The sequence below is a fragment of the Protopterus annectens genome, chromosome 5.part0 (genome assembly GCF_019279795.1).
Source record: "Protopterus annectens isolate FY-2018-M chromosome 5.part0, PAN1.0, whole genome shotgun sequence".
In the NCBI taxonomy this organism is placed as follows: Eukaryota; Metazoa; Chordata; order Ceratodontiformes; family Protopteridae; genus Protopterus; species Protopterus annectens.
The window spans coordinates 1,161,262,835-1,161,287,022 of NC_056735.1; the positions used below are offsets into that span (position 1 = coordinate 1,161,262,835).

Sequence of the window (24,188 nt, forward strand, 5' to 3'; positions counted from 1 at the left end):
CTGTCCTGGTGGAAAATGAGGAAAGGTTCCACTGCCATTAGTGCCTGTAATTCTGAAACTCTTCGAGCTGATGTTATTGCCAGGAGCAGAGCAGTCTTCCAAGAAATATATTTTAATTCTGCTGTGTTAGCTGGCTCAAAGGGAGGTAAAGTTAATTTTTCCAAAACAAAGTTGAGGTCCCAAGTTGGAGTAGGTGCTCTACGGGGCGGTCTTATGTTTTTAGCCCCTCTGAGGTACTGTTTTAGCAACGGATTTGAAAAAATTGGACGATCCGTGTTGTAGTGAGCAGAGATGGCAGAGGCGTGGATCTTGATGGATGAAAAAGAGAGACCTTTGTCCAGCATCTCAGTTAGATATTGTAGAATCTGAGGAATGTTTGGGACAAGAGGGTCAAGGCTGTAAGCCTGGTTCCAGGCACAGAATCTCTTCAATTTATCCGAATATGCTTTCCTGGTACTAGGCCTTCTGGCCTCCAGAATGACATCCATAACAGCTTTGGAGAGAGGCACTGCTTGCTTGACTAAGGAATTTTCCATGCAGCTAGGTTTAAGGTCTGTAGCGGACTGTGAAGTATCTGATTGTTGTGCTGAGTCAGCAGATGTGGGATTTGAGGCAATATCCAGGGTGGTTCTTCTGCTAAATTCCTTAAGATTGGGTAGCAGTGCTGGCGTGGCCAGTCTGGAGCAATCAGGATCATCTTTGGCTCTTCTTGTCTGGCTTTTATGAGAACCTTTGGAAGGAGAGGTAGTGGAGGGAAAGCGTATACTTGTAGGTTTTTCCAGCTGAATGAGACGGCATCCACTTTCCAAGCTTGTGGATGGTAACTCCTTGTGCAGAATTTCTTTAGCTGGCGCAAACAGATCTATGTCCAGGCTCCACCATTTTTGTGTTATCATTCTGAATATTTGTGCATTCAATTCCCATTCGTGGGGATCCATGATGTTTCTGCTTAAGTCGTCTGCCAGTGTGTTTTTCTCTCCTGGCAGGAATTGTGCTTGAAGATGAACTTGATAGTTTAGAGCTGTGTTCCACAAGGTCATGGCTTGTCTGCAGAGGGGGTAGGAGTGAGTGCAACCTTGCTTATGTACCACATTACTGTGGTGGTGTCTGTTTTTAGTAATAGTTGCCCTGGATGCAGCATGTCCTTGAAAGCTATAAGGGCATTTTGTACAGCTAACATCTCTTTTTGATTGATGTGAAGATGCCTTTGTTCTGCGGACCACTTGCCCTGAATACATTTTCCTGCCATGTGTGCTCCCCAGGCGTAATCCGATGAATCTGTTGTCAGTGGCTGCCTGGCTGTGGGTTGAGTAAAAGGCTGTCCCTTGTTGAGGTGACAAGCTTGAGCCCACCATCGAAACTCCTGTTGAAGGCAAGGAATTAGTGGTGTAACGGTTTCCAAATTTTGACAGTGTTGAGACCATACATTCTTTAGGTACCATTGTAGTTTCCTCATATGCAGTCTGGCATATGGAATTAGTAGTATGCAGGATGCCATGTAACCCAAGGCCTGCAGAATTTTTCTTGCAGGGAGTTGGGCTTTTGTTGCCATCAATTGAAAGTACTGAGTCAGTTGTCCTTGCTTGTCTGGCGTGAGATAAGCCATCTGGGCCGTTGTGTTCAAGCTGGCACCCAGGAATATTATCTCTTGTGAGGGCACTAGTTTTGATTTATTTTCGTTTACTGTGTGCCCCAGGCAACTTAACTGTTTTACAAATGCCAGATGCTCTAGAAGATTGTCCTTGCTCTCTGCTTGAATCAGGCAGTCGTCCAGGTACAGATAAATATGAATTCCTTTCTGTCTGCAAAATGCAATTACTGGTGCCAGGCACTTTGTAAAGACCCTGGGCGCAGTAGATAAGCCAAAGGGCAGTTCAGAGAATTGATAGTGCATTGAACCTGCTATTAATCAGTGGTATCTTCTGCAGCTTTGTCTGATAGGGACATGCAGGTATGGCTCCTTGAGGTCCGAAGTCAAGAGCCAAGCTTTCTTGCCCAGCATGGGAAGAAGCTGCTGTAGTGTTAACATTTTGAATTTCGGAACATCCAGGTATGTGTTTAGAGAAGAAAGATCCAGAATGGGCCTCCAGGCTTTGTCCTTTCTGGGAACCAGAAAGAGTCTTGAATAAAATCCTTGTCCTTGCTCTGGTGGTGGTACCTCTTGAATAGCTCTCATTTCCATGAGTGCTGTAATTTGTTTTTGAGCCTCTGCCCATTGATTTGGTGGCAGATTTGGCATTCCTTTTAACCTCGGCAGAGTGTGAAAGTGGAACCTGTAACCTTGAGATACAATGTTGAAAACCCATTTGTCTTTGGTGATCCAATGCCAATTGTGATGGAAAAGTGCTAGTTTTCCTCCCAAGGGGGCTGCCAAGAGAGAGTTGTCCGGCAGCTGTAATGGGACGTCATTGAGGCTGCTTTTTATATGGTTGGGGCCTGTCTTCCCCTTCCTTCTGGCCTGGTGCACCCCATTGTCGAGGCCTGTAAGGACCTTGTGGTTAACCTCTACCTCTCGGACGTCTGTATCTGCATCTTTGAGGTCTGTCTGTAGCCAGAAAGGACCAATTTTTTGTTGGCCAATTTCTGCTAAATCTTGGTGGCTGAACCTGTAAGAAATCCTTTACCATTTGCATAGATTTTGCCTTATCCTCCATTTTCTTTAATACCTCTTCTGCCTTAACTCCAAATAACACATCCTGCTGTAAAGGTGTATCCAATAATTTTGCTTTAACATGATCTGATAACGTATGTTCTTTTAACCAAGCATGCCTTCTAATGACAGAGCCTGTAACTGCTGCTCTACAGGAGGCCTCTAAAGAATCAAAACCACATTGCAAAGTATGCTTTCCCACTTGTTCAGCTGCATGCAATAAATCCTGCATTTCTTTAAAATTAGGAGGATCTGAATCTGGGAGCATTTTTTGTTTTAACTGAGACATCAAAAATTGCTGATATTTTAGCATGTGAAACTGGCAATTTAAGGCTCTCATTGCTAAGGTTGCAGACGTATATACTTTCTTTCTCCATCTGTCTAATGCTCTGGAATCTCTGTCAGAGGGAACTGGGTTTTTTGCTGATGAGGCTTTAATCCCTTTGGGTCCCTGAGAAATAGTTTCAGGGTCAGCAACAGGGCTTTTATACAGAAATTTGTGAGAGTCAGGAACTCTGTAATATCTATCGGGTTTAACAGGGGCTGGAGGTAAGAAGTCAGGGTTTAAGCTGGATTCAGTGTAGACATCATCCACAATATCCAACACTGGTGGAACAGCAAGGGGTCTGTGTTGAGGCAATAAAATAAGTCTATGAGCCTTTTCTTGGATTCTGAGTAATCCTGGCCTTCCCAATGGAAGTGCTCCCTCATGGTATGTAATGTCTCCCCAAAGGAATAGTCCTCAGGTGGAGAGGCTGATGGAATTGATTCCTCAGCATCAGAATCCTCATAAGGGGGTAAGGAATATCCTAGGCCTGAGGATGAATCTGAAGAAATGGACACCTGGTCGGAAGATTCATAGTCTGCCTCCTGTCTGGGCCTTTTATCAGGAGAGGGATGGGACCCCCTGATCAAGGTGATTAGGTCTTCGGCCATTTTGAGCATTTGTTTCTTAGGCATGGAAGCCAGTGCTGGAGAATGCTGAATCTGTTTCTTTGTTTTTAAGGGGGCCTTAGGCTTAGTAGAGGGTTTAATAGTTAACTGGGTAGGTCTGAAGACACCCTCTGAGGCTGTGGATTGCTCAGCTACTTCGGTACCCTCAGATGGGTTAATTTCGGTAGGCTGAAAACATGTAGCGTCCGAAGGCCCAGCAAGCTCCACGTGGGAGTCGGATGCAGTCTGTGGTTCTGTGGAACCGGTTGTCAGGGGCTGCGTAGGTGCCACGCTGAACACTGGAGAACCGGCGACCGGCCTAGAAGAGGCCTTGTCGTCAGTTTTGGGCCTTGGATGCCTGTCCTTGTCTTCGCGCTTTTTATGTAATCCTGTCGTCGGGAGTTCCGACGGCATGGTGTAATAGAATTTCTGCCAAAATAATGTCGGGCAAAATCAAACCGACATTTAATAGTACGCTTGTTAAACCTAGCACAAAACCGACAACCAGTGACGTCGTGGTCTGGGCCTAGGCATGGAATACAATAGGAGTAGAAATCCTTATGAGGTATTTGCTTCCCACATGAAATACAGTTATTAACTTTTACTGACATTGGTCTGAGGCAAGAAAAAGTTTCCCCAACGGGGCACTTAGCTTTGTAGAAGACTTTGGTTCTGGATTCGGAATGAAAATCTCAGGAGTCGGCCGACCGGCACTTGCGAACTGCTTCTGCTTCGGGCACCGTGCGGCAAGAAAGACTGGAGAAAATGGCGTTGGCTGCATCTTATACACCCCTGTCGCACTGATGTCAGGGAGGAGGCGACAGCAACCGACGCCGGACCAAGACTTTGGAACTCAGGCCGACTGGGGAACCCAAGTGTAATGACTCCAGCAGTGTAACACGATGAACTAGAGAGGGAAAGATGACAGAATGGGAAGACCCCAAGAATTTATTTGGACTGCAGGTTTGAGATTGCCTTCCCTATCAAGGATTGATATCAGAGTATAGGCAAACAGAAAAAAATGGGGGGGGGTCCTAAATAAAAGATTCTAGAACAAAAGCTGCCATTAAAAAAGCAATAATTAGTAGAGCATATTAAATATTGCATGACAACTATAAGAATCAATCTGAGGAGGTCAAAAACAATTGGGAAGACTGAATGGATAAGCAAATCATAAAGAAACAACAGAAGGATATATGTATGTCTCTACAATATGCAACAAAATCTAGAAAATGTAAGAGTTTTGCTTGGAAATGTTCACATAGATATTTTTATACCCCAAGTAGACTCCAGACATTTTTTCCTCAGTAGACAGCAAATGTTGGGGGTGTGACAGGGAAGAAAGAGGTAATTTGGAACATATTTTCTGGACGTGCAGAGAGTTGGTAGACTTTAAGGATCCCTTGCAGGATGCACTGTAAAAGATGCTTGGTTGGCAGATTGGTGTGACGAGGGAGATGATTTTTCTGTGCTATGATACATAATCGGAATTGCCTAGACATGGTAGGGCCTTGCTGTGTCTAATTATGGTGGCTGCCAAAAAAGCCATTACCAGAAAATAGAAATCAAAATCTAAACCAACTACACTTATTTTCATGCACAAAACCTTCCTGCGTCTGGAGCCTTTCTCCCCGGGCTTCTGCTGAAAATGGGCTCTGTCCCAGTCTGACTTTCCCAGAAAACAAATGTTAAATAAATAAATGAATAAAACAGAAGTAGTGAATATAGTAACAGAGATAAAAGTAGAACTGAGATGTTTAGAAAGGGGTAGGAACAAACTACATAAGAAAAAATGGGAATTGTGGGAACAATACATACAGAGGAGGAATGAGGTTTAAAAGAAAGCAGGACTTAAATGCGCTATGTAATATTTGACGGAAAACAACTGGGGATTATAAGTGATGTATAATATTTGCAACTGGGAGTGTGTCAGTATGGTTTGCGCTGTAAAATGCTTGCAGCTAGGACTGTGTCGGTGTGGTTTGTTTTCATTTATATAAATGTATGATTGCCTGTGTCCTAAGTGATTGTTTAATAAAGATGTTTCTTGTTAAAAAAGGCAGGAATTAAATGATTTATGTAATGCTGATTAGGTTACATGATATATACATATAGCAATATATGTGAAGTATAACATTTGTAAAGGTAAACTTATTAATACAGTTTGATTACTTTTATATAAATGTAAATTTGCCTACGTCACAAGTGATAATTCAATAAATAACCACACAAAGTAAACACATGTACACTCATTTTCACATCTTTTTCTGCGGTAAAACATGCAGATTTATCTTTATCAAGCAGCACAACTCATATTCTGGGTAACTGTAAAAGTCGTCAGCTCTGCTCATTTAACAATGGTTGAATGTTGTCACTTCGAATAGCTAGTAAAGTCAAAGCTACCTGCAGTTTTTGATAAGGCATTCAATAATGTAGTTACACTTACATGGATAAAAACACCATGTCAGTGGTCAATAATAAAAAGTATTTATCAGCATATATAGCCCTCAAAAAAAAAAAAAAGATTTCTCCAATTAACTCTTTGGAAAAGAGTTTCACTTTAGCTTATTAAAAGTACCATACCGACCTCAGCACGACAACCACAGGATGTGAAACTGTGGAGGACATGTCTACATGTCATGCAAGCTGAGGCAAATTCCTTTTCTGAAACATCGGACTAGAATACAAAAAAAGAAAGAGTACTTTCCTAAGTGGAAGTGACAAAAAAATGAGTGCTACTGAAATGCTTCCTAGCACAGAACAGTAGATAATATCACAAGCAGACAAAAATATTCCTGGGATAAAATTAATCATATTAGACATTTAAAGACAATTTCCCTTTTGATTTCAGATCTCTGGTGCTAAAACTGTGCAGTCTTCTCACACGTCCTACTTCTCTGTTGCATTAAACAATGGCAAAATTATGAACACTAAAATAATATTTTTTTTTCTTTGCAGTCCAAGATACTCATATTGCAATATTGCTGCATTCAACTCAAATCTCTGGATTACTTGTCCTTAAAAAATGCTACTGATAATCATCCAATATTATACTCCTACATAATTTATAAACTCTCTTCCTATTAGGCCCAGACTGCACAGTAAATGACCATGTTCCACACGTTTGGCTACCTTTATGGTTCACATAAATCCTTTCCAGCAATCACTAGAAAACAAGGCCCCCTAGAAACTGATGGCAAATAATGTGAAAAGGCTTCCTTAACACTCATCCATAATCTGTGCACAAGTCAAGTTTTTTTAAATCTATAGATGTATTATTGCCAGATGCATTGTGTTACTGTTTCCTGTCAAAGTTATTTTATCAAAGATTTGCTATATAATTAGTGACATTTTGCCTACACAGACACTCTTGCAAGCAACTTTCAGTTATAAAAATATCAAAGTACAAATTGACATAAATGAGAGTCAATAAAGCAGCAGAATACAGCTCACAGATTGCAAGAAATGCCCATGTATTACAATGGGACAAAAATGGTAAGCAGAACAAACAGATTTAATATGGAGGCAATATCACCAGCTCACATTACTAGGATTGTCACCGAACTGAAGACTGCTACCTAGAAAAGTTGTGTCTCTGACTCCTAGAAGTCAAAGCAGTACCTACTGTAACAACTTTTTTTAAGCTAATAAAGGCAACATGAATGGTCAAAACTTACCTTTTGGCTCTCTTAACAGGGTCTCTAGGGGAATCTTTATGTGATGACCTAGACCATGAGCTCTCTTTGTAAGACCTCTCGGAACGCTCAGAGTGTGGAGATGGTGACCTTGTTCGTCTGGAACTTCTGGGTGGGCTTGGAGATGAGCTGTGTTTCCTTTTCCTAACAAAGAAAAAAAAAAAAGAGCAGAGCACATCAATACCAAAGACTAACATACACATATATCCACCTTTCCAGCTCATAAGTACTGTTTGGGAGCCTCTATAACAGCAATGTCCACAAATACATACTTTTAGTACTGCTTAAATGGCAGCTTAATACCTTCAAGCTACAGCTAAAAAAATAAAAAAATAAAAAAAAAAGTCTGATAAAACTGCATGACTTAACTGCTTCACAGACGTGTGCTGGAGATCACCTATAATGCAAGGAAAGATTATACATTCCATCTACTGGCTTAATACTAATTTGGCCCTCATCACAAACAGAAATGCTTCTTTGACAGTGAACTGTAAACTAATTTGCTCTGTCATTAATGAACTACACCTAGTTGAAAATTCAAAATGACCAGTTCCCAAATGAAACTTCAATACTTGGCTATCATCTACAATTATGTTATTGCCATCCATTCATTCATCCATAAGCACTTTTTCCCATTTTTGCAGCAGACGATCATAGCACATTATTTTGAGAAATGTGTACTGCGGCAAATTGTTTCAGATACATGGTCCTATATTAAATACCACCATCACAGTTATTTGGACACACTTTTTTACCAGTCCATTCTCTAACAAATAAAAAACAGACCTTTTTTCTTCAGATTGACAAACTCAGTACATATCTGAAAGTATAATGTGTGTTTTTATGAACTACGAACCAAAACATTAACTTTTTTCATAGAAAAATTGACACTTTCAGCTATTTTAAATATTACATCAAAATGAACATGTTACTTACTCTAGCAGATACATGTATACTAGAGATACTGACATCTGTTTTTCCTTTGACTGCTATTAGACTATACAATGTGCAGAATAAAGCTGTTAAATTGTGTAAGAATATACTAATACGGTATACAAAGACTACCATCAGCAGGCATGATCAAATTCAGACCAGAGTTGCGTTTGGAAATTGACAGACTGCACTATTTACAGAACACCAGAGTTTATGTTGAGAACAAGTGTCTCTCAGTTTTACGAAAAAGAATAAATAAATAATAAAACAGAGAAACCAGTGGTCTTAAAACTTCATTGATGAACTCAGTCACAATTTTTGTCACAGACCTGATGAATTTGTTAGCGAAAGCGATTTTAGTTAAAAATCTTTTTATGTATATGTTATGCTTTTCTTAATATCTGATCTTGCAATGTGGGTTGCAAATAGGTAGTGTTTTCCTCAACTAGGATTTAGTTTGATCTAATCAGTAGTAGTGTGTGGGGGTGGGTACTTGCAGTTCTAAAATACATATATGACCCTGTTTATATTGTTTGCCATGAAAGGGCTGGTTTAAAATTAAAACAATACGTATATTTTCCATACTTACTTTTAAGTATATAAAAGATGACATGTTTAACATTGTTAAAATATTTCAGATTTTTTTTTTTTTTTTACTGAGGCTCGCTTGTCTGTGACGACTAAAGGCTTGTTGATTTGGAAACACTATCTGGGTTTCATGACTTTTTGGAAATTATTGTGACTGAGATCACCAACAAAGTTTTAAGACCACTAGTTTCTCTGTTTTTTTTTTCCCTCAACATTCATGATGGTGAGGTTGGAGCTAGACAGATTCCTGTGCTTGTTCATTTTTTTTGTTCAGTTCTATTTAAAACAACAAATACAGAAGGTATTTAAAAAAAACTGTTGTCACTGTAGGCCTAAAACAGTATGAAGATTTGTATAAAACTGGTGATTTTGCAAACAACAAACATAATACACTCAAGATTCAGCCACTCCTTTGACTTTAAAGGTAAATGCATGACATGAGAATATTTTACAGGTAATCATGCCAGTGATATTCTCTGAAACTGTACAGAGAAACTACCACCCATTTTGCAGATACAGGCCTTTATACATACTGGAAACAAAAACAGACAAAAGCACCCAATTGTCTGTAGACAGTCTTTCAGAACATGAACACGTTTCATCATCAGTAATATCAGTGAAGAACCAGAAAGAGAAGACTGCTGTGAAATGTACGTACTAACCAGAAAAAATGTGTCAAATCGTGGGAAAAATGCTCTATGAAGCTGCTCAGCAAAATAAAAAACTGAAGAGAGACAAACACTTCAGGTGTCAGAATGTAATACCACACTTATTGTCTCAGTGCTGCATTACTGTACATTTAACAGCTACAACACGCTACACTATGTCTGGGTTAATTATTGTAGATTAAAATAGATTACTTTTCTTTTCTTGTTGGCGTAGACTCATCCCTCTTCTCTTTAAAACGAGCTTCAAGTTTCTCTCTGTCTTTCCTATCTCTCTCCTTTTCTCGTTCCTGTTCTTTTTCTTTTTCCTGTAACACCAAGTGCAAAATTAGCTACACAAAATAAAGTTCTCCAACTCGGCAGCATTACATTACCATATAGTACAAATAAAACTGTACTGCTCTTAAAACAAAATCACAACTGTGCAAGAATACTTACCATAACTGCATATTCTTTATCCATGAGAATTAAAAGCAGGTGGATGTCAGTGCTCTGGTTTAACTTCCTCAGCTTTCCAACGTCTACTGTGTGAAGCTAAACGCCCTCCCTAGCAGGAGACATCAGATGATTGCACAGCTAAAAACGAAGAGCAGCTGGTGTCATTATCAGCTCTTCTTTATCTTTATATTTCTTTCTGCCCCCTTTTTTTTTTTTTGCTGTAAGGCCACTGCTCCTGGTCTGTAAAGTTTTTGGGGACCTACATAGTTGATCTACCCTGACTGCAAACTGTCTAGGGTTTCTGAAACAAGGTAGAGAGGGTGGCCAAGATGGGTTCTCCCTGAACACATAGTGGCATTATGACTTTAGGGCTTATGTCTACCTTGCCTCTTCCCACCCACTGCACACTATAGAGAAAGGATGCAAGGCTCTCTGGAAAGGAAGCGAACAGCTTACACTGTGGCTGGTAAGTATACTCACATCCTCACTATATTCCTTATTGGAATCCAATGGAAGCAGAACTAAAGAAGTAGCTGCCCCCCATACAAACACGGAAATCATAACCAGCCCTGCAGGACAGCAACAGTGAAACCTACCCTGCTCCATGTCCAACTTGTAAAAGATGTGAATTTTTGTCAACGTGCCTTCACAAAACAGATGGCTGCTCTGGTCACACCTGCCCTGGTAGAAAAGACTCTGTTTGGTACTTCCATGCCATACCTCTTAACCTGGAAACATCAAAAATCTGGACAAGGCCCATGAAAAATAGGTACAAATCTGTACGCTGAGTAACATCAAATTTGCATAGATACTTACGTAACCCCGTCCACTCCAATGGATTTGTGGGATACCAGCTATCAAACACAAACTGAAGAACAGACAACCAAAATATGGCACCAGAGTCCCCCTGCAGCCATTCCAATGTCCCATTACCTGCCTATTTCGCCCCATTTACTATAAACACTAATGTGTGCATACTGCTTTACTTCTACAATAAATATTTGGATTTTATTTTTACATTTTATAGAACAATTATTTGGATTTTATTTTTACATCTTATAGCACAATGCACAAACACTAATAGACATCTGCTGTCTCACAATGAAAATAGACTTGGGATTAAAACTTCTCTGCCCTTGAAACTCACATTCATTGAAACAGCACTGAAACCCACACACCACATCCAAAGAAAATGCATCAGTGGTGGATAAAGATTACCTTTGGGCTGTTTTCAAATCATCAAACAAGAAACATACATGTGTTCTTTGATACACCTTCCTGACTTTATTAAATTATATTCCTTGTATAATATAGCACACTTGTTAGAGTGCATTTTAAACTTGTTTGAGCATTTTTCCAGTAGGCAATGAAACAAAATGCATGAACCAATAATGACAAAACTGCCCAAAACTGCCCAATAATAGAAGTCTACTTCTACACCTGCACTATCTATATATAAATCTATATATATATATACATATATATATATATATATATATATATATATACATACATAGAGAGAGAGAGAATGATAGTAGTGCAAGCCATAGGCATCTTGCACAGCTACTCGCACTTATTTTCAATTTCATTTTTTTTTGGGGGGAGGGACTGGGGAGACAAACATTTTGGAAAGTTGTTAGAATAAAACGTGCTACTACAATGCATTTCACTGCCAAGTCTTGCACCCAGGACCCTGTGCACTACAGTCAGAGCAACATACCACTATGCCAAATCAGCAGCTTCCTGAAAGATAGGAAGACTGAAACTTAAATGTCTATCATTTAGTGAATTCAGTTCTCACTTCTCACTATAGCGCTCAACCTCTTAGCAGAAAAAACCTGGACAAAGCCAATAATGGGGGAATACAACCCCAAAATAGGAACACATTTCAAATACTGATCTTATAAACTTAGAAAATTGCTAGAATAAAAGGTTTTGTGTTACCTTTTATTCTCTAAAGAATATGAAGTCTGAAATTCAAATGCCTGTCATTATTTAGTGTATTCAATCCTTCAGTGGTTTGCCATAAAAATCCTGAAAACCACAGATTTTATGAGGAATAGATAAACAATATGAGGCATAAATTCACAAGTGGTGGTGGTTAGGGACTTTAGGCTCTTTTTACCCTGTACCCAAGGTACAGGGCTTGAGCCCGAGTACCTCTAGCCACCAGGTGTATCAAATTGAGGGCATTCTCAAACACACAAAGTGGCACCCCATTATTTGGACCCCAAAACTTAAAAATGAGTAATTTGGTACGGCTGGGAGGTATGCATCCTTCACATATGCAATTTCCATACCACATAGGTGTTTACTATGTATACTTTCTTTTTAAATGCTAAATTAAAACTTTTCTACTAACAAAGCATTTTTTTCCTTATATTTTTTCTTTTCATTTTCCTACTACACTATCACCCTAAACTTTACTCCCAATACACTTACTTAATTTCTTGTATAACATATTCCATTTTTTTTACTTTACCACATCTTACATTTTAACTTATTCAGCTGTAATCCACCTTTTGAAACATTTAATTCTTACCACCATCTCAGTCATCTATTCTTTGTTCTTAGTTACAATGACCAAATCCTTAGCATATGACTGTCAAATAGGTACTCAGTTTCTTTCGCCATTTACCATCATACTTCATTTATTCCACATATATTAAACTTCTAATTTCCCACAATGCATCGTGACATTTAAACTTTCCCCACTGGTGTTCTGTGTCAATTTTTCAGTCTGCCTTTCCCCATTCCATGCAGTCAACAAGGTGATGTGCAGGAACAGAGTACTATTCTAATTTATTTTTTCTAGTTTGTCAGTTCTAAGGCAGTGATCTTTAATTTGACAGCCTAGTTGAAAATGTAGCTAGCCTGGATGTTACCTTAAATAAGGGGCTCGCTGGGTCCTCCAAAGACTATATAGCTAGCAGATTTTTCTTTTTTTCTGCTTTGTACTACATGAAAGTGAATTGCATATGTTTAATTCTGAATTTGTTTTTGTGTAAACTGAACTAGTCATTTCACCATGTTAGGATAAATATAAATAACCTGCTAATCCTCAACTGCCTTGTTTCCCTATTTTGTTTTTACACCTTAATAGATGCATGCAATGCAAACACAGGTGTACTTACCTCAGCTGTCTGTGGATTTATATGTTGCTGTGAATTGCCATTGAACTGTAGAACTGAATTAGACAGTTTTACAAGTATTAATGTGTAACTGCGGTGGTGGTGCTGCGGTAGCGTTGTTGCCTCATAGCAAGACGTTATCCCGTTCGATTCTTAGCTAGAGCGTCTTCTTTGTGAAGGCATACGTGAATGGGGCGTGCCTTCGTTGAAGGTTGTGCGTCAGGGCTGGTAACCCGATACGTAAAAATCCACTACCAATCATTAGCGGACCGGAGTTCCGCTGTGGCGACCCCTAACCGGGAAAAGCCGAAAGACACAAACAAACAAAGTACATTTGCTCTGAAATGCTGAAAAATTTGCTATACAATTTCATTACAATCTACTACTTTTCTTACATAACTTCTACAAATGGTAACTGCCCCCATTTATATAGCTGACTTATGAATGCCTTTTTCTCTACTTGCTCCTTATACCTCTCAAAGTTGTTTTTCTCATTAACCCCTAGGAATATTTTTTTTCTCTCCTAATAGAAATCATTTCATTCCTTTTTTCTCTTCTGACACACTTACTGTCTTTCTGTATATTTTCTTCTTAACCAGCATTGCCTTTCATACTCAGATTCACCTCTGCTTTTTCCTCCCCTGCCTATCAGTTAAATAAAGCACACACACTGGACTTCTCTAATCAGTTAAATAAAGCACACACACCGGACTTCTCTATCAGTTAAATAAAGCACACACACCGGACTTCTCTATCAGTTAAATAAAGCACACACACCACACCAGACCTCTCTATCAGGTAAATAAAGCACACACCACACTGGACTTCTCTATCAGGTAAATAAAGCACACACCACACCGGACTTCTCTATCAGGTAAATAAAGCACACACCACACTGGACTTCTCTATCAGTTAAATAAAGCACACACACACCGGACTTCTCTATCAGTTAAATGAAGCACACATACACCTTGCAATCTCTGCTTCCACGGACTTCTCCATGTTACTGCTGCTTAAATAAAGATCTCTACGTTACTGCTGCTTAAATAAAAGGACTTGCCTTAAGTTCTTCTTCCAGCATGTCCCTGCTAACAGCTCGTAAATATAAATGTGTCTCAGCTTAAAGTCTTCTTCATCCTGCTTCCAGCATGTCCCTGATAACAGCTCACATACACCAAAAATGCTCACAAAGCATGTCTCTGATCATGGTTTACTTCTTCTTCTTCTTTCAGCTTTTCCCGGCAGGGATCATCTGTCCGCTCATGACTAGCAGTGGAGTTTTATGGTGTTGAGTTGCCAGCCCAGCGCCCATCCTTCCACAGAAGGCACACACACTCAAATACTGGAAATGCTCGCACTTGAGCTGAATTCCAACAGGCTGGCAGGCTAACGGCGCTGACGTCATTGCTCACATGATGACGTCAGGTCAAAAGGCCGAAAAATTCAAAAACAGAGCCGGGAAAATCGGAATTTAAGGGGTGCCACTCAGGAATCATGGCACCCCATTATTTGGACCTCAAAACCAGTAAAAGCCGAGAAATTTGGTACGGTTGAGAGGTATGCTCCATGTATTTTCATTTTAAGTTTTATCAAAACAGGAAGCAATTTGCTGGCATGAAGAAGACAAGCAAATGGCCACAATGCCTGCAATCACTGGATGTTCATTGTACAACTAACTACCTCACTCATCCTTACTCTTGGGACATCCACTGCAGAAGGCTGGCCTGGCTATCAGAACTGTTCACTGTTCTATTTCTCAAACTGTATAGATGCTGACATCACTATGCCTTCCATAGAAAGACAGAGTCCATCAACCTCATCTTCAGTTACATCTTTCTGCCATTTGGGTCATTATTCTACATGACTACAGCCTCTTCAGTCCAGCCCAGGCATCATAAGAAAAAAAAAAAAAAAAAAAGAGAGAGATAAGTACCCCATTAGGGACCTTTTCTTTATGAAGTTTTGGCATATTACTGGTGTGCTTAAGACTGATTTTTCTGGTTAAGTTATTAGGATATATTCAAAACTATTCAAATATTTACATGACATAAACAAAGGCAACACAACCAAACACACTAGCAAAACACTGCATTAATATGGGTAAAGATCATGATTTTATTTTTTTATATTGCAGCTAGTTTATCTAGACTGCAAAAAAATGTGATATTAGAACCAAACTGAGCAAAAACAGTATAAATGGATTACCTCGCTCAATGCTACTACTTTGGCAGGGCCAACTGAAACTTATAAGCTTAAGCTGCTACTGATAAGAATTTGCATTGTTAACCAGTCATATGATGCTTTTACATAAACTGAGGTGTGAATGGTGTAACTTTAGATATTTGATAAACTGTTAACACATGAGAAAGCTTGCATGTCATATTTTTTATTTCATTAAAATTCATCCATACCTAACTGAATGGTTACTGTTTGAATTGTCAGGACCCGTTTTACTGAATCATGTAATGCTGAGACTGAATGGATGAAAAATGGACTTGTATATACTAACTCGAGGATGGCCACTTCTTGAATATATTCCCTTTTCTCCAAGGTATGGCAATTCTGGAGTTAATATACATGTCTACATCTATCTGTATGTATATATATATATATATATATATATATATATATATATATATATATATATATATATATATATATATATATATATATATTTATATATATATATATATATATATATATATATATATATATATATATATATATATATATATATATATATATATATATATATACATATATATATATATATATATATATATATATACACATACATATATACACACACACACATATACATACATATATATATATATATATATATATATATATATATAAAACACACACATATACATACACACGCACAAATACACTAAGTTTGGTGGATGTGGGGGTCCTTGCCCACCTACAAAAAAAGTTTAAAGATGATGACCACTATTTGATATTTACTCTTCTCCTGCAGTTTCAGTGTTTTATTTTTCCAGAATGTTGCCACTCAACTTTACAAGTATTGACATTTTAATAGATAGTCTGCACTGAACTGCTCTGTTTGGATTTAACTTTTATGTATTTTTTCTGTTGAATGATCTGTTGTTAAGATGTTAAGGTATGTCCACCTGTCACAAAGTGTATATGCAACACACATCTCCCACAGGAACTTTGCCATGCAGTGCCTTTTCTGTTTATGCCCCAGGCTTCAATGTCACCTCAGTGGCATCTATGATGGCTTTAGTAAGAAGACAATGAGAAGAAGGAAACAAGCACTCCAAAGGTACTTGGGCAAGAAGTTGTTTATGGTCTTTACCCCAAGCTGTCACAACTTTCAGCTTACAGCAGAAATCACTTTCAGAAGTACTTTCACAAAGGAATATGTGGAAAAGTTCCTTGGTGAGAAAGAGGGATGGGAAACAAGTGATCCTCAGGTAGGCCCCATATGTTCCCTAGACTGTGGGCTACTATTTCTATTGAAATGTTCACTCACTTTCTGGACCTGTTGCGTACCCTACTTCAAGGCATCTGATGAATTTGGTGGCCTCCACACCACTGAATTTGAGAACATTTTCCCAATCCAAGCTTAACAGATGTCTTCCCTCTTAGGGATTGACAATGACACCGAGGATACCATGTCCTCAGATTCTCCCTCTCGCAAGGTGGGAGTTACTAACTATAGACTGATCTCAATTCTTCATCCTCTCTCCAAAACATTAGAAAAGTGTACACACAGTCAACTACTCAACCACCTCATACAGAACAATCGCCTTGTCCCAACAAAATATAGTTTTCACCCAATCCATAGCACCATCACTGCCCTCCTCTCCTTCACAGACACCGTGAACAAGGCTTTAGATGCAGGTTTAATAACTTTAGTAGTCCTCTTGGACTTATCCAAGGCATTCGAGACAATGTCACATACCAAACTACTTCAACTGTCAGAAATAGGCTGCTCCCTACATGCAATGTCCAGGTTTGCTAACTACTTACACAACAGACAACAATCAGTGAAATGACAGAGCAAACAATCTACCAATCCGCTAAATAAAACAGGAGTATCCCAAGGGTCCATCCTCGGACCCATACTCTTTAATATTTTCATAAACAATTTACATAGTGTCCTCTCAAGCCACACTCGTCCAATATGCGGACAACTTCTCAATCATATCCTCCGCCAACAACTTTCTAGACCTCCTAAAAATAACCCAAACAGCATTCAAATCCATAGAAACTTGAATTAATGACTCTCAATTACTTCTAAATGTTAAAAAAAACCCTAAAAAACGAAACTACTTATTTTCTCCGTCAAACCAACCCCATAAGACTTTAAAATTTACTCCCAAGATAAAACGGAAATTCAGGCTGTTCATTCTACAAAACTACTTGGTATAACAATAGACAATAAAACTCTCCTGGGAAACACATTCTTAACACTATAAAAAGAACTCACTTAAAACTAGGTAAACTCTATAGGCATCAATAGTACATGGGTGGACCCACAAAAACCAAGTCTTTACTACTTCCCTCCCTCTTTTATAGTACTTCCATCTTTACAAAATTTCACTCCTCCCACTTTAATAAACTACAATGCTGCTACTACAAAATTGCAAAATTTCACTCCAGCTTGCAAAACTGTACCTACCCATCATTGCCAAGCTGTCAAAATACTTAACTGGTACGAATTCTCCCAACACCTCAGTTACAACACCCAACTCTGGCTCACAAGCTTGTATATAAACCAGAGAAATGTCATGCTCTACTGTGAACCCTTCTACATTATACCCTCTCTAGAAATCTACGGTCCACAAACAACTTCTGATCATATCAAAACCAAACAAAAGAGCAGGACAAAGCCTACACTCCTATTCCACAGCTAAATTATGGAATGCTCTAACAACATCTATTACTTTGTTAGATTCACTTAATGCTTTTACATCCTCACTATAAAGCTACTACCTTAACCTCATATGTCCTTGCTCCCTTAATACCAGACCCCCACAATCTTCTCCTTATTACTCCCTCTATCCAACGCTATAATCAATCACTAACAACCAATTCACCTATTTCTTCCTAACTTAGTCCCTGGTGAAAAAAATATATAGTGGGTGGATACTAGCGCATATATCTCAGTTTTTAATGCAATGTACTTAAATTGAATTAAATACAATTTCTTTTTTCTACAAAATGTCTTTACCTTCACCCCTATGTTAAATAGAAGGTGCTACAGTATTTGTAAAAAAAAAGTTTGCTATGATGTGATGTGTCTATATTTTTTATACAGTTTAAAGTCTTTCTTTCTAAAATTGTATAACTACCTATATACTGTAGTCTGATGTTATTTTACTCATTGTGGAGCTTTTCTCCCTGGGTCTCCACTGAAAATGGGTTTCTTTCCCAGTCAACAAGTGTCAATAAATAAATAACGACATCTCATGTGATGAACATTACCCAAAGATAATGGATCATTTAAAATGTGAAGCCAAGGAAGTACTGGACACCCAGAAGAGATATGCAGGCCTTCTTGGTCTGGATCCATATAAACCCATTACTGCAGCCTTCTTAAAGGTAGAACCCAAGCCCTGTTGTTCCCAGGAAGCAAGACTATTTCTACAGGGTCCTGAACTGTTCTTTCCTGTACAAGATCTCTGTTGCTGATTCAGGTACTGTGTCCTTGGATTGTAAAAAGAAGTGCAAACTTGTATCAGCATCGAACAGTCTTCCCAATGACAGGGCCAGTGATATCGTGGAATGTTCCAGGAAGAAAGTATACACAGAAGATACTCTTGCAGTCACAACTCTTAAGTGGCAGACTTACATGGCCAAATAGTGGGCTGATGGCATAAAACAATGGCTAGGGCTAAAGGATTAGTGGTGCAGCTCTAAAGGCAGACATCTTACAGCAAGCTCAGGCAGTTTCATGGGTAGGCAGATATGTTATCAAGTAGGACTATGAGGCACTGAATACAGCAATTAGGGCATCAACCACAGAGACTATTATTTGCAGACAGGCTTGGCTGAGGACACAGCCCCAGCCTAAGGATTTTAAAGTGCAGATCATTAATGCCTTATTAAACAAAGGTCTGCTCTTTGGACTCTCTAGCCCAGGAAATATTTCAAAGACTGCAGGAGAAGGAGAAGACCAGACAGTCAGTCAGTTAACGGTTTCACCCTGACTATCCTCAGGTATGTTGAAAATGTTCCTTCCAAGAGTTAGCCTTTTGGAAAAGGAAAGCAAGGCAAAAAGTAAAATGGCGATCCGTAACAGAAAAAGGCAGAGTAACCTCAAATGGAAAGATGGGGGCTCTCACAGCTACACACCTAAAAGGTAAAAGCTATGATTGCATCAGAGTTACCTTCCCTCCCTTTGCCCAAATTCCCATTCCAGGCTTTATTTTCCCCAAATCCTTCTCTTTGCCCACCCAATGAAAGATGATCGGATGCAGGCCAGCCCTGTTCACAGGCAAGTGAGGAAACATAACATAGGACAAGTGGGACATGCAGGGAGAATCTCAAGGATATAGGTTGGTTTCAATTTCAAAAAAAAAGTTTTGAGGTATACTCCACTTGCAAGGTGCCAGCTTGAAAGAGATTTATTCAATATTTTTACTAGTGCCAATAAATGAAGAATGCTGAAGGCCAATCTCAGACTTACCAACCCCAAACATGTACAGCATGGTGTCAAAGGTCAAGACATTACTGGTCACTTTGGCCTTTAAAGGATGCCTATGTCCACATTACCATCCACAAATTTGTGGTAAGGAGCCACCACTACCAGTCTAGTTCAGATACCTCTCATTAGATCTACAGTACTTTTATAGAGTGTTGAATGACACAGACATTATCTTTTTTTTCTCCACTGTTGTACAACATTAGGATAAGTATGATCTTGGGGTATGCCCCCCTACAAAATAGTTACCTCTGAGGCATGGCGAAAGTTGTTTTGGTGCTTTCTGTTTGATTGCTCAGCCACTTGATAATAGTGCTGTCAACAGATTGGCATATTATCTATCTAGTTCTCCTTTTAGTTAGGCTACTGCTGCCAGAGTGTTTTCAGGCTCCCTATGTCTACTGATCATTCTTTGCCAAACCCAGGGGATGCAACATCTACCCTTTTCCAGATGATCATTTGATTCAAGCATCCACTTAGTTGAAGCTAGAATAAGCCTTGAACTTCACCCTCAAGAGTCTTCTGAACTTAGACCTATCCAAGTCTAATTTTTATACTTTCAAGATGATGATTCTTCCTTGGAACACTCTCTAGACTCCACACTGCAAACAACATTTTTACCGCTGGCAAATATGGACTTCTTAGCAACCTACTTTCTGGAGATGTCCAACAAGACATCTGTTTCAGCCAGAGAATACTGCAGATCTTTAGGTACATGGTGTAGATTCATAGACTTTTACTAGGCTAACAACCTGGAGGGAGGGCCTTTCTAATAATGATGTCCTGTATTCAAATAAGGCACTGAGAGCCAGGCATTTATAATCTACCTCTGTCCATAAGGGACACGGGGTGTCAGGCCTGGTGTAAATTTCCTATTCCCCATCCACTGGTCTAAGCTGCGCTTAAACTGGGTAACAGACAAACTCAGCTTCACATGGATAGAAAGCCTGTTCCACAGGAGGGGGCCAGTCTCTGGAACACATCTGTCTCTCCAGCATGTTCTGTTTAACTCACAGACAAAATTCAGGTCCCTAGTCCTTTTATTTGTGGAACTCTGACTTACGAATATGTGGGAGATTCGTAAGTGTGGGTTTTGCGGATGCCTTGTAACTCAGGCATAGATCAACCCTCAGTAATCTATTGGAGACTGAGTACAGAGAAAGGGCTTATAGGTGCTCTGTATAAGGTAGGTTTGTTGCGCCTTGAATTATTTCTGTAAGTACCTCTGAGGTTGCTCTAGTTGCCTGGTCAGGTACATGCCAAAGGGAGTACTGTACTCTATGACTGGGCTGGTAAGGGTGTAGTACAGTGGGATAATGACCTCTCTGGACCTAGATGTCATGTCTTTATTTATAAGCTGCACAACATAAAAGGATTTCCTCACCACTGTGGCCATGTGGTGTTCAAAGGTAAGGGTACTGTCTACGTGCATACCCAGATCCCTGACAACTGGGACAAATCTTAAGGTCATATTATCAACATGGTAATTAGCTGGGATGGCCGACTTCCCAAATGATACAATTATGCATTTCTTAGCATTGAGTTTAAGACCATGGCTTGGCACCATTTGTTAGTCAGAGACAGAAGAATGCTAGTGTCTGCAGGAGAGTCAACAGTAACCCCTCTCTGCTTGCAATCATCTGCAAATGTAGTTAGCCATAAACCTTCAGCATTTGTTTCTATGTCAGAGAAAAAATGCCAAAAAGGACAGGGCACAGTACCAAGCCTGAGGGACTCTACTAGTGACTGGCCTCTTGGTGGAGGTGGCCTCACGTATTTTGATCTACTGGGTCCTATCAGTGGGCCAGTTTGCTATCCAGCAGATGATAAAAGGGTTTATACCCAAATTAGTGTGTTTGTTTATAATGCCTGAGTGGGACATTGTATCAAAAGCCTTGGCCAGGTCGAGGTAAGCTGTGTGCACGGTCTTGCCTTCACCCAGTACTTTGGAGACCCTCTCAAAAAAGTCCATCAGGTTTAATAGGCATGACTTTGCTTTAACAAAGCCAAACTGTGATGGGTCCAGCATCTGCACATTACCTATATCTTCATTTATCATGTCCATGAGGATTCTTTCCATGGTCTTACATATGAGGCTCGTAAGACTTAAGGGGTAGTAGTTTCCTGAATCAGTGTTTGGACCTCCTTTGTGCATGTAAATGACTGTAGCCATCTTCCATTCTTTGGGCACAAAACTAGACTAGAGGCTCCAGCTGAAAAGTTTTTCAAGTGGACCAGACAGGGCATATTTCATGCTATTTATTAAACATCCCAGGATGTTATCGGATCCCATCGATGTAGTGTTTTTGGCCTTGGAAACTGCAATGATGACCTCTTCCTTAGCAATGGTTGAGGGGATTGTGGTATGGAGTATTTCCTTCTATTGGGGGGAAACCGGGGGTGAAATCTGTGTTGAACCTGTCAGCTAAAAACTTGGCAAAGGCCTTCGGTTCAGTGTGGGTGATGCCATTTACAATAGGTTCTGGGCATTGTTGTGCATTTCCCCTGAGGTTATGGACACAGATGTAGAAAGCTTTGTGGCTGTTCTTAGACTTAGAGTCTGAAGTATTAATTAACCCTCTTAGCTGCCTGCTTAGATTGCTCAGGGGGCTTTTAGTATGTACGGCTCTGTTTCTCCTCTGCTTGGCCAAGATTTTTTTTTCTTTTGTTGTACAACTGATTGATATTGTGATTCCACCATGGTGGCTTGTCTTTTGAGCTTGTCTTATTCTTAATATGAGTGGGTACAGCTCGCTCTATACACAGCTAACAATATGGATGTACACAGATTTTGTAAAAATCTAGCTCAGCATATGCTATGGTGTTTAGTGGGTTTGGAGGTGCTTGGAATTTAGCTAAGGTGTTACTTAGTAGAGAGAGGTTAGCCTTGGAACAGTTCCTAAAGGTTTCTGGTTTCGCTGGATCCCCGAATTTAATTTTTATTTTAAGTAATACTGCCTTATGGTCAGATCTGATGAGTGAAGACATTACACTGGGTGAGGAACATTAGCCCCCATGTTCATAAGTTTGTTCCCCTGGTAGGAGAATGGACCAACTGTTCCAGGATGCTGATATTAACAAAGCTTAGGAATCGCTGGGCTTGTGCATTTGAAGTGGTGTAGGATTCCCAGTCTATGCAGGGGTAGTTGAGATCCCCCATGAATATCATACTGGATTGAACTATGAGGGACTCGTACATTTAGAATGGTAGTATGGAGGGGGGCCTACAGGTTTCAAGGGTATGGTATTACACTATTTATGAACAGGTCATACACTTTAACTAGTCAGGATGTGAGGTTGCTTTTAATATATACTCACTCCTCCACCTTTAGTTCACTCCTGTGCAGTAGCTGGTCTAAAGATGTGAAAGGTATTATAACCTTGCATTGCTGGAGTACTCTCCACGACTTTAAACCATGTCTCTATTACTACACAGATGTCTACATTCTCCAGGAAGAGGAAAGCTTGCAGGGAGTGCAATTTCTTGTTCAGTCTACTAGCACTGAGTAGTAACACCTTCAGATATTCCTTCACAAGGTTCAGTTAAGTCAGTAAAACAAGTCTGCTGAGGTGGCAGCAGTCTTGGCTAAATGTTCACAGGTTAAGTACTAGGCTGGTTGTCCTTGAGGGTTATTTTAAGTCTAACCAATTTCCCTTCTCCAGGGGAGAATCAAATCCTGTATCTTGCATCTATGAGGTAAACACCTTAACTATTACACTAACCCTCCATTTCTTATGGCTACTCTGGCAAGACTGCAAACGAGGAAGCTACAGACGCATCACACGGGAAATGGGGGGGCTGTCAGCATACTTGTCCACTACAGCATGTTTATTTTTCTCCTCCCATTGGTCAAGCAGAAGATATCATGTTGGATGAATCACGTGTAGATGAATTCAGTGGTTCAAGCAGCTATCCCTTCTCAATCAAACACTAACCACAAATGCCTTGGATTTAACTTGGGGAGTTCACTCAGGAGACCTTAAAGTCCAGAAAAAAGGGGAATGACAGTACAAAGAAGCAGCACATCAATGTCAAGGAGGTGACAGCAAGCAGTCTAGACACTACCACTTGAAACCTGAATAGAAGCTAGGGGTACTGAACCAAATCACAGACTACCACACACAGTACATAAAATAAGGAAGAGGCTCACATTCCTGTAGCTTCTGGGAGGCAGCCTTACAGTCAGGGATGCATCTCGGGGTATCTTAACATTCCATCCCAGCTGGTCAGAGGAACAAACACGCACAGATTTTAGGTATGGAAATTTTCTGCAATTAGTACACAAATGAGGTGTCACAGAAATAAACTTTTTGCTTCTACAAACAGGCAGTTGAGGAAATTCTGCTCCAAAGCACCTCACTGGGAAGCGTGGGCAATGAATTCCCCCTGAGCCAGGTGGGACAGTATATTATTATGCTCCTTCTCCAATTCCATTGATCTATATGGTGATCATCAATGTATAAAGAAGGGGACAA

General features: G+C 39.7%; 1 protein-coding gene across 3 annotated transcripts in view; it reads right to left on the reverse strand.

The window, feature by feature from the left end:
* Positions 1-24,188, reverse strand: part of LOC122801567 (U2 snRNP associated SURP domain containing) — a 2,423,494-nt gene that overhangs the window by 24,805 nt on the left and 2,374,501 nt on the right. For all 3 annotated transcript variants that reach the window (XM_044071008.1, XM_044071006.1, XM_044071007.1), the window contains 2 exons: positions 9,660-9,772; positions 7,261-7,422 (listed from right to left, as the gene is read on the reverse strand). In XM_044071008.1, coding sequence (XP_043926943.1) covers positions 7,261-7,422; positions 9,660-9,772 — 275 coding nt within the window. The remainder of the gene's footprint in view (positions 1-7,260; positions 7,423-9,659; positions 9,773-24,188) is intronic.